The following is a 12029-nucleotide window of genomic DNA, read 5'->3' as shown; positions in this document are numbered from 1 at the left end:
GTCAAGCATGTTAACCTGTGTATATTCATTTACTTATGCCCTCCTAACTCAGTCTTGCAAAGATAAATGAGCCCATTTATAAAATGTACAACACATTTAAGTATAGAATTGAGGCTTTGCTTCACATGTGTAAGAATGGAAAGGCTGTCTTTTGGAGTGTTTCCACAAACCATTTAAATTTAATGCTTCTTTATTTAGAGGCAAACAGGGATGGATTCTAAAGTACTGACATTCCACATTCTTGTACCCTTTTTATTTAGTTCAGACGTATTCTCCAGTCTTCCAGGAATATGCATGTTTGTGCATGTCCCTCCTCCCTGCCTGTAAAGACAGGCACCCATCAATACTTCAGTTTTGTGACACCTCAATATTTTTTCCTCAGCATATTTTGAAAATTTTGACAGCACAAATTTGAAAGTGTCTGCTTTCTCGTGTGTTCACCTGCTCATCTCCACTTGTTTAACTTCTTATCCCTATATGCCAATAGATATTATCAGTAAATCCTCCTGGTTTAATCTCTAAAATGTCTCAGAAATCTCCCCTTTCCTCTTCATTCTCCCCATAAAATCTTTGTCAAGTCCATCCTTCTCCACATCCATGTCTACTGCGACCTTGCTGTCTTCAGCCTCTAACTGACACTCACATTAGCCAGTTTTTAAAGTAGCCTAATGCAAAAGTAATCCACTGCTCCCAATATTGAGATCTCATTAAGATATTCCTAAATCCCCCTTCTTCACTGTCTCCCTATTGCCTTCCAAATTTGATCAAAGCTCCTTTTATCACCCAGAGTTCCTCTTGACCTAACCTTCCTTCTTCTGTCCTTGCTCTGTTCTTCCACGTCTTTCTTCTTTACGTGCTCCCTCCTCACCCATTGCCAGTCACAATGTAAATCATTTGCCAATCAGTCAAACCTATGCGCCACTTTTGATGTTGTCCACTATACCTGTGAGTGGAGTAGTTTGGCTGTGCTATCCCAGATGGAAAGTAACCTGATCTGACTGGCATCGTCCCCTTTGGCATGTTTGAAACAGTGACTACTAAAAAGTAAGTCGTCATGTGCTTTTCTAGCAAAAAAGAAAGGAAACATTTGTTGTCTTATAGTGACATTTTGGGGGTTTTTCTGAGTCATCCACAATCTCTCCTGTGTCCTTAGGCCTTGAACCAGAAGAAAAATTAAAGTTTTTACTATAAATTTACTGTCACTATGATTCATGAAATCACTCTCCAACCAGTCTATCTGAACACCCCTTGCAGAAAGCTGATGTCTAGGTGAAATTGAAACATACGTCTCCGACTTTTCAAAAATATGTTTCCAGCTTTTAAAACCTGAATTTTAGGTTCTAACTTCTTGCTCTCTCCACTTGCTTGCTATTAAACACCTCTTAGCTGGATTTTGGGGAGTATAAAGAACACAGGGCAATAAGATATAATTTCTGCATTACAGGGTTTCCAAACCCAGCCCTCATTAGTCCGCTGAAATTCAGCGGCAGGATTCTGTAAGTTAGTTTGGACGAGCCAAGCTCACAACACAGCGCATGTCGGCGCGAAGGACAGGACGTGCAGATCAAAGCTCCCCTCAGTTCATCTGACTTTCTCTTCCTCTGTGTCTCCTTGCATTAGATTACAGGAAAACTTAACAAAACAAACTAACCCCTAGTCCCTTCCTCTCTTCCCCTTTAAGTCCTTCCCCCTCACAAAATCAAACAGGAGAAGAACAGTCTTCCTACACCTGGACCCTTTGTTTATTATTCTGTGGTTCATCGAAAATTAACATCCGGTTACTGAAGCTTCCTCTCTTTGCCAAGGTGCTACAGAAGTACTTTGTGCCAACCAGATACCTACGTGCTATTTCTACATGCCTCACGCCTCCCTGGCCTGAGCAGAGTTTAACCTGTGTTGAACTCCGGCCAGCAGTGATCATGAAGCTGGAAAATGGTGGTGAGCTAATAGTTCCTAACAAATTTAGAAAAAATGTTGCCTCATCCATAGATAATTCCTAAGAGCAGGCTGATGCCTCCTCATCAGTTCCCTACCAAAGTCCCAACTTCAAAGCTTTCTAGTCCGACATGAGGTATTTTGTCACAATGACATCCCACAGCCTCATGCCCGTTTTATTTAGAGATATTCTCCATACCTGTTTGCGCATGTCCCTCCGTTTCCATCTATAAAGACAGGCATACATCAACACTTCAGTTTTACAATGCTTCAATATGTGAGTTGTCATCTCCAGGAAGCTGCGAAATGACAGCATTCACATCATGCATAACTAGATTAGAGAAAATATTGCCATGTATGCATAATACAAGTACATGTTGAAATCTTGTTGATTAGGATGCTATAAGGAGGATAGCACTGCGTTCACGTTTAACACAAGGACATGCCAAATGCTTTACCAAATTGGCTATATTGAATATGTCTTATTACATAACACCCTGTTTCAGTCCCATGAACCCATAGAAGCTTTGGCTCCTTCGGCCTCTGAGATTCCCGGCCATACAATTGCCTTCCTGCCTCTTTCCTCCCTGCCTCTACGTCTTTGTTTTCCTCACAAAGCAGAGTCCAGTGGACTTCCTGTACCTCCTCGCAGGCCACTACCCTTAAAGCAACATTGCTTGGCTGCAGTAAGAATCTATCCCAAAACTGAAGGAAGCAGTAGGAAGAACGATCGCAGTCAGCCAAGACTGTCTCAGAAAAAATGGGTCTTGGGGCTCACATATACTCAGCTCATCAGGAAAAGGTGGAAGGAAGTGTGTAGACTGTTACCTCCGAGTTTGTAAACCCTGAGCTAGTTACTAATCTCCTCCACCTCTTCCTCACCCTCCCTGCTCCACCATTCCTCTGCTGCTCCTTTACTCCATCTGCCAGCAGGCTGCAGCTCATCCATTCCATCTTCATCCTCCCCCTGCCCCAGGCACTCTTCCAAGCAGCTCCTTTAACCCATGCTCCTATAACCCACTCACCCCTGAATCTTCTCTGATACCCCCTGCAAGACACAGGCTCCTGCTTCTCTTTTACTTTCTCTTTTATCCCCTTCTCATTTTTTCCCTACTTGCCAGAAGACCAGGTCCTCAGCCCCCCCGATCTTCCCTGTCCTGCCTGTGAGTCTCTGGAGCTTTTGGAAACGTGAAGCTCGGGATAAAGGGCAGGTTGAGGGCTGCGCCTGCACCAGGACGTCACTTTCTTGATAGGCATGTGTGCGTATTTTGCACATGGTCATACATTTTAAGGCAGGGAGTTTTTTTCTGTGACACAGGGGCTCTGCACCAGGCACCGCACAGCAACAGCATCACCAATGAAACTGCTTCCATTCCTAGGTAGGTGAAATCTCCTTCCCGGGGAGCCAGTGGCAGGAGGGAAGGGAGTGGGGTCTGGTGAGGAGAAAGGAGTGTGTTGGAGATGGTGGAAAGCTGCTGGGTACGCGGGCGTCAGAGTCCCCATAGCTTTGATCAGTGCTGCTACAGAATTTGGTGATTGCATGGCTGGGATAATCCCAAATCCAAATCCCACAAATGCCAGTCTTTATCTCATTGTGGGTTTTGTTCTGTAAAAAAGAGAAACATTGTGGTTTTCTGTGGGTTTGGTTTTTTTCTTCTCTCTCTCCGTCTGCTTGGGAGATTCTTAGATTTCACATTTTATGAACAGCAAAATGACAACAGAATTCCACAGGTTTCTGTTTTAATCTCTGGAAGATGGTATCCTCTCAAAAACAGAGGGAAAAGATGAAACTTCGAGATACCTAAATTGATTTGGATTATATAAAATTGTTTAAAAATTGTGTGTAATTTTTTGTCTTGAATTTTTCATGAAATTTCAATTTGTCAAAAAAACTCCAATGCCTCAGTAAGACTTCCTGAAGCAATGAAACCTATAATTGTAACACTAGGCTAGCAAATATCCAGAATAATATTTGGGTAGGGAAAAGCAAAACTGCAGGGGAAGACGACATCCCAAAGGGTCTTTGTGTTCTGCAACTTTCATTGTGTCCTGCTAACAATCTATGAAGTATGAAGTGAAAAAACTTCCTCTCCCTTCTGAGTTAACTGCCTTATTTCTAACCTGTTGCAGGGTGTGTATAATTATTCAGTGAGCTGTTAGTGTTCTCAAAGGGAGAGATTCCTTTCTTCTCTGTACTGAAAACCATATGCTTTCATACAATGGGAAAGTAGTTATACCATTTGGGAATCGTCCAGCGGATGGAAAGAAGAAGACAATACTTTCATAACATGGAAACAGTATTTTAAGAGATTAACTTTAAATAATTTGGATAAGTTTTTAAACCCTAATGCCATTATGCTGTAAATACTGTGACATGTCATTTTAATCTCTCGGACCATGAGTATGTGTTAGCTACACAAGTATGGAAGTGCTTATAAAAATAAAAACTCTCATTGGGGGAACCCTCTTTGGTATTTTTCACTTGATATGGGTAGGGTAGTTTGGATTACACTCAATACATAATTCAGAGTGCAAATAAATGTCTGTGCTTTACTGGAAAGTACTAGAGAGCTTTGAAAGCCTTTCAAAAGTTTTCCCCAGATCACTGAGTAACTTTACATTGTTTACCAATTTTATACTGGTTGAGCACATACACAAGTTCTTAATCTACAGTGTCCGCTGTTTCTAGCCCCAGGGTACTTTTACCCAAGAAGTCCCTGTAGCTGGTGGCCCTTGCCCCATCCTGTGATACAGCTGGGTCTGTGATGTTAAGTTTACTGGAGTACACCAATTTTGTGGATACCCTTTGCCCAGATCTGGTTTTAGAGCTTGGACTGAAGTTTTTAGATAAAGAAACAAGTCTGATTTTCCTTTCTTCCAGTTGTGATTTTCAGTCTGCTGGACTATGGCTGCACTTCTGCAAGCTGCAACATGACATGCCACAAAGATGCCAGGTGCGAAGTTCAGGGTGGGACAACAGGCTGCTATTGCTCCCAAGGATATACAGGAAATGGCATAACGTTCTGTTACGGTAAATAGATTTTATCTATATGCATTTTTGTTAAGTGCTTGCTTGAAAAACTTGCTCGAGAGCCCTTTATCTCAAGGATTAAACTTTATGTCACAACACCTTACACTAACATGTTCTCAAAGCCAAAAACTTTACCCATTTCTAAGCAATTCTACAACTTATTCTCAGCCTATGTCGTGGTTTAACCGGGCTGGCAACTTAGCACCACGCAGCCGCTCGCTCACTCCCCCCTCCCTCAGTGGGATGGGGGAGAGAATTGGAAAGAAAATAAGAGGTTAGAGCCAAGGGCTGAGATAAAGACAGTTTAATAAGAGAAAATAATAATAATAGTAATAATGAGAATGATAACAGAATATACAGAATATACAGAATATACAAAACGAATGAGGCACAATGCAATTGCTCACCACCCACCGACCGATGCCCAGCCCGTCCCGAGCCGCGAGCAGTCCCCGAGCCGCGAGCAGTCCCCGAGCCGCGAGCAGTCTCCCCGCAACCGACTGACCGACCGAACTAACTAACCCCCCCCGAGCATGATGTTATATGGTATGGAATAGCTCTTTGGTCAGTTTGGGTTAGCTGTGCTAGCTGTGCTGTACTCCCAGCTTGTTATGCACCTGGGCAAGCAGGGGAAGCTCAAAAAGTCCTTGAGTAGTCTGAGCACTACTTGGCAACAGCTGAAAACATCAGTGTGGTATCAACATTCTTCTGGTACTAAATCCAAAACACAGCACTATGCTAGCTACTATGAAGAAAATTAACTCTATCCCAGCCGAAACCAGGACAGCCTAGTATTTTAATATAGCACACCATGCATCTCAGTGGAGTGTGACCTGTTTTCCAGATTTTCTTTTCCATGAGAGATGCTGATGTATCTTCTCTGATTTAGCTTCAGCAATTTCCCTTGTGACTCAGGACTTCTGAAGCTTGGAGTTGGTGCGATTGCTACTTTACAGCCCTCACATCTCATCCACATACACGTAGCGCTAGGCCACTCTTCCCAGGAGCTGATCATGATCAAATCATACAGCTCCTGGGCTCCTCTAGAAGGCGGAGGAGGTGTGTGTGCCACAGAGAGGTGCCTGCATGTGAGGCCAGTGTTAATTTTTCCACTACAGCTGCTTGCAACGGAAACACGCCAGAAATCCTACGGAGGGGTCTGCCTCTGGGTACCTCTAATTTCCATCCAAAGAAAAGTATATTTTCCCCGCCTTTGTTTTTGAACTGTCCTCCTCTACTACTTATTTTCACAGTTAGATATAGCTATGCCCAGATACAGGCAGGCTGAAATTCATATGAATCTCATCAGTTTTCGGTGTCCTGAGAAGTAGCTATGACTATTAACCATCCATCTGGTCAGTTTTTGTGTTTCATGCATCTTGAGAAATTTAGCAGTAACAGAGGCACTTCAGTTTGGTATTGGCACAGGTAAGCAGCCCACCTTTAGTTTGGATTTTTATAGCTCATTTTCCAGGGTGTACTTGGAATTGTGGTTTTTTAGTTTTAGGAAAATTTAGAATGCAAAGACCTTTTTCCTAAGAAAGCTTCCTACCCTTTTATAAGCTGGGAATGCTTAGAGAGAAATATAGCTGGCTAAAATAATAAACAATATGGAATCACAAAAATTATAGAATAATTTACTTTGGAAGAGACCTCTGGAGGTCATCTGGTCCAGCTCCCCACTCAGAGCAGGTCCAGGTTGCTCAAGGCCTTGCCCAGCTGAGTTTTGAGTACCTCCAACGATGAAGACTGCACACGTCTCTGGACCCCTGTTCCAGTGTCTGACTACCATCATTTTGAAAACTTTTTTCTGATATCTGGTTGCAGTTTCTATTCTTGCAGCTTGTAACGTTTGCCTCTCATGTGCAGTTACTGCTGTACATTTCTAATAATTGTTTAGCTTCATCTCCTCCCATGACTTCCCATTAGGTAGCTGTAGATAGCAATATGAATTCATCCTCACCTTCTCTTCTTGAGCCTGAACAAACACTGTTCTCTCAGCCTCTTCTTTGCATCACATGCCGTGTAGTCACTGAACTTATTTCTTGAATTTAATGTTAACCTTGCCCTCAATACAGGTCAATCATTATTTGGATATCGAGCTGGTCAAATGAAAATAAGAAAAAATGGCCTTCACCACACTAGTATTGTATTTGCACTAATTCAATTTTACTACCATGAGTAAGCTGGTTGATTTGAAAGTTAAGTGCACATTATGTTTGCAGATTCAAGGGCCTGTGCTTGTGAATAATGCAGAGAAAGAAGAAAACCAAGTCTAATTTTAGCAATACTACCTGGAACAAATCAAACCAGCATTTACTTATCTACAATGATCTGGTATGCACTATATTGTCTGCACTTTTCTAGAAAGTTGTGATTATGAATCATCGATTAAATTTACAGTAAAGATACCTGTTGTTCTTCACTGACATTACTGACATTCTTATATCCATCCATTATATATGGAGCCATTATGGTGTTATTAAATCCATTTGTGTGAGGATGGATTTATCTTACCTTCCATGTTCTTTTTTCTCATACAGTAACTTTTTCTTACTTTCTCTTTTGCCTGTATTTTCTTAGGGAAATCTACATTCAAAATTCATAAAAACGTTTCTTGATCATTCAAAGAAAATTCAGTACAGTGAAATATACATTCACAAATCTTGTGAGTCAATTACTTGTTTATTAATAATTATACTAAGCATTTGGAAACTCAGTCTTCAAAATAAAATTTCCAATGTCAGTCCAGGCAAACCAGCTACTAGATGTATTAGTGATGCTTTGCAGTTAAGTGGAAATGGTTTGAGGCAAGCGTCATGTCAGGAGACCAATGTTTTCTCTGGTAAAATACCTCAACAACGACCAAAGTCACTTACCCTCCAGCTAAGCAGCAAAGCTTGTATCAGAACCGTGTGGCTGTTGCCCCTGAAAGAGAGACGACGTTTCTCTAGGGCAGCATGTCACACAGGGCATTATTAATATTGTGTCGTAGTGCTCTAATAGCATAAACAAGTAACCTGAATTTTAACTGGGTAGGCTCTAAATAGGATTAGAAATATAGGCTAAACTCTATCATAAATAGTTTAAAGCTACGAAAATATAAAGCAAAGCCTCAGTTGTTTAATGATGTATTAGATCTTGCTGGTCTGTGTGGCGAAAGCAGCAGGTGTATCTGCTGTTCTAGAGATAGCTACTCATTTTTCTTCAGTTAATAATCTTAGACTTTTACAATGATAGTCCAGTCACCTTCAAAGGAGATCATCAATTACATGCTAATACAGGCATTTTCTAAAGAGTATATATGGTACGCTGTGTTTACATATTTGCCCTTTTAGTTATTTAGATAGGTTGTGAGAGTCGTAATTACTGTCAACAACATTAATAATTTTGCATAGCGTAGAACCAACTTCTTTATTGTGCTTATCCTGGTAGACGATTAAACCAGAACAGTGGTTGTTTTGAGGGTTTATTGTGGAACAAGAAATTCAAATTCTGTCTCCTTATAAAAATGTTGAGCAACAAAAAATGCTAGTTTTCAGGTTAGTCTTCTTAGGCTTGTATAGCTGGGAAACTGTCCCTTTTTATTTATAGGTCCATTCTCACTGTATTTAAAAGGTTTACATTTGTTTCTCTACTTTCACTTGCTTGTAACACCTCTTAAATACTTGTAAGTTATTTCTTTGCTAGGTCTGTCTTTTCAATGTGATACACTTAGACATTTTCCCTTGAGTTTACTGGGCTGCAAAAGGCAATAATGCCCTGTTACATTTATTTCCTAGCACCATTATTGATGAATCATGAATCACTGATGTCAGCATACCTTAGGAATGGGGTTTGTTAGTTTTTACTTTGCTCCCTTTGCCAGCTGGCTAAGTGACTGCAGAGAGCTCAAGATTATTGGATTTGCTGTGTATAGATAAAGACATATAGATATGAATTTAATTTCCTGGTGTCAAAGTCATGGCTTTTAAAATAATTATCCACTTACAATCTTTCCCACAAGATTTCAACCACTTTAAATTAGGTCATGTTTTGGACTTTCCAAAGGCATACTTTGGCCAGTCTAACAAAAAGCTAATCCTCTTCATAATCTCATTGTCCTCAGTAAGAATATGTGCAGGAATTCACACAGTCAGGAGAATAACTGATTGTAGGATCTGGCCTCTTTTATATATTGGAATTACAACTTACATAGCAATAAATTCCTTCTGTACAGTGTCTTCCAGAAAGCCATAAATGAGTCACCTTGTCAAGTTTACACCTCTGAGGTACAAAATACTATCCCATTCTTCTTACTTCTTCTTTTGTATTTATATTCCTTGCTTTATAAGATGAGAGAGAATGGCCTCTGAAAAGATAACTACTTGCCTTTTAGGACTCTGTTCTCGGGCAGATGTGTATTCTGGATGTAATGCATGAGGCTTTAGCTTCACATTATCCTACACCTAATTGAAGTAGCACAGCTAGAGCTCTTGGCATAAAAATAAAAATATATCCAGATAAGACTGACTTATAGACAAGTTAACTTCCTCTTGTGCAAAAATGCCATGGATTTTTTACAGATAAATAGTGTGTATTTGCCACTTTTGTAAATGCATTTCTTTATATAAAAAGAGTCAGCTATAAATTGGGTGTTGCTCATAATCCCAGCTTTCTTCCAAAAGAAAATTAAAGGAAACAAACTAAATTTCAGATCCTTTAGAGAAGATTGGGGTGGAAGTAAAACTTCATAGAAGCCAGTATTTTATTTTTAAAACAGAGAGAAAAATGAGTTGGCATCACTGATGCTTTCCTAAGCAGCTCTGCCGCTTCAATACTGGCTGCTTCTTGATTGCTGACTGCCAATTTGCTGCTTTGCTGGCACACTGCAGGAAATTAAAGTAAACAGTGTGATCACAGTGTTTACTTTAACTTTGCAAAATACGGAAGGAAAATGAAGCGGTGCTGTTTGTTCCAGGAGGGTAGACAGGCAAGCAGGAAAAGGCTGAACACAATATCCCTCCCAGATATCCCCACACAATATTCCCTTGTAAATGTCACTTGCAAATTATACTGCAAAATTAATCAGTTGTACTTGTAAAATAGTTACAGCTCTTCCAGAAATAGTGAGCGGGGACTTAAACTATCAGGGAAACTTTGTACCGAAGCAAGGCACCGGCTCTTTCTGAAGTGCAGTGCAGGAGGATTTCTCGTTTCACAGAGGCAAAAAAACACATCAGTGCAAAGTGGTATTTTATATCAAAATACAGAATCCCGGTTAGAACACAGGGCAATTTGTGTAAACTCAGCTGAATCAAATTGAAAGCCTACTCAATATCTGAACACAAACATATTTTCTTGTTTTACTGAGGGTCATACAACCAGCTCCCTGGCTTTTGCCAGCTGTAAAAAGGAGCTTTCCTGTGAGACATCAGCTCCTTGCTCTAAGGTGGTGTCGCTGTGTCCCATCATCAACTTTTATTGTAGTCACTAAATTTGTTTTGATGCAATAGTGTCACCCTTGCCACTCTGCAGCGCCCAACTGGTGTATAGTTTTGAGGGAATTTTTAGCTTTCAGATTAACATGACCCTGTAAAATCACCATGCCTAATCATTTCATTCTGTCCAGAAGTGTCCTTCAGTAGAAAACAATCTAATCCAAATGCTGGTTCACCAGAAGAGAATTCTTTTTTTTTGTTACCAGCAGGCATACATCACTGGATGTCACTTCTGTGTTTACCAAATAGTCTGAAATCACTGATATGGAAGATCCAATCCACACACTTCCTAAATTCATTTCACTGCTATCAGTTACCACAAGCTATAAAAAGGCAGATTGCAGCTGCTGTAGCATAGCACAGCAAGAGAAGGATATGCCTTAGCCAAACACAAATAACAGGGCTCAACACAGGGGGTGACAGCTTGGAAAACTTGGGATGTGCTACATAGGAAGCCAAAGCAGTCCACGGATTCCCAGCCCTTTTGACACACTCCTCATAGCCTCCAGGATCATCTCTTGCCTTTCCTTACCCTTTTTCTGTTTCCCCCCTCCTCTTGTGTCTCCCAATCTCTGCTACTTTGCCTCCAAATTCCGCTGGATCTTCTACATGGTTTCAGAGTGGAGCATGGTAAAAACCAGAGTGCAGGCTGCATGAAAGGGCAAAAGTCATCTTTGAGTTCAGGATTAACCTACTCCAGGCTTAGGTGTCTGGCTTTTTGGTGATCCCAAGAAGTGTTAGGAGACACCACCCTCTTTGTTGCATATGTAGGTTTTTAATTAAGCCCATGCCTTCAGGGTTCCTCTTCAGGGGACAGAAAGTTTCCTCCCCTTCCATGTCTTCATTGGTCATAATGTAGCTGAATGTTTTCACCTTTCCCTGAAGTGCAAATATTGACCACTGAGCTGTGCAATGTTACCCAGCCGAGGTATCTTGATCACACATCCCGGATTAAACCTGTAGGCAGATCATGGAATTGAAAAAGCCTTGACAAATTAGCCAGGAGGATTTGATATTCCAGTGCATGATGGGATGGCAGGGTTAGGTTAATGGTTGGACTTGATGATCTTAAAGGTCCTTTCTAACCTAAACGATTCTGTGATTGTCTACTTGCCTGGGAAAGCAGAGATGTTAATGTAGAGGCTAACATAGCAGGTTCCCGGCCATTTGGGGACCTACAGCTTTATGTTTTGCTTTTGCCTTTTCATGTGCAAGATGTTACATTTTTCTGTGAATTTGGGAAGGGTTTGATGGCTGTGATGTATGTAGACTGCTGGGGACTAACCAGCTGTTGCATGGTTGCCTTCCAGTCGCAAAGGACAGAACTATGTTTATGTTTCTGAAAATAGCCATCCCCTTGGCTAACATTGTTAGTCAAAACAAGTGTTTTCATAGAGTTGACTTTCCTTTTTATAACTGAAATTGCTTTTTGTAACTAGCTACTATTGCAGGTATATTTTAGTTGAAGCGTTTAAGAGTAGATCAGGAATTCAAAAGGGGAGAGTGTGCTACAGCAGTGCCTGGTGATGCATGAGAGCATTAGTCAGATGGAAAGCAGTGCAATGTGTTTGAAGTAGCAATAC

At 40.9% G+C, this 12029-nt stretch overlaps 1 protein-coding gene across 1 annotated transcript in view; it reads left to right on the top strand.

The window, feature by feature from the left end:
* Positions 1-2695: 2695 nt before the first annotated feature.
* ADGRL4 (adhesion G protein-coupled receptor L4) overlaps positions 2696-12029 on the top strand; it is a 75219-nt gene continuing 65885 nt past the window's right edge. The window contains exons 1-3 of the mRNA XM_009648431.2: positions 2696-2737; positions 3254-3314; positions 4817-4966. Of these exons, the coding sequence (XP_009646726.2) occupies positions 2696-2737; positions 3254-3314; positions 4817-4966 (253 nt within the window). The remainder of the gene's footprint in view (positions 2738-3253; positions 3315-4816; positions 4967-12029) is intronic.

This window comes from Egretta garzetta, unplaced genomic scaffold (genome assembly GCF_000687185.1).
Source record: "Egretta garzetta isolate BGI_Z169 unplaced genomic scaffold, ASM68718v1 scaffold31, whole genome shotgun sequence".
In the NCBI taxonomy this organism is placed as follows: domain Eukaryota; kingdom Metazoa; phylum Chordata; class Aves; order Pelecaniformes; family Ardeidae; genus Egretta; species Egretta garzetta.
The sequence above is the reverse complement of the archived record's forward strand: the minus strand, read 5'-3'. Positions and strand labels throughout refer to the sequence as shown.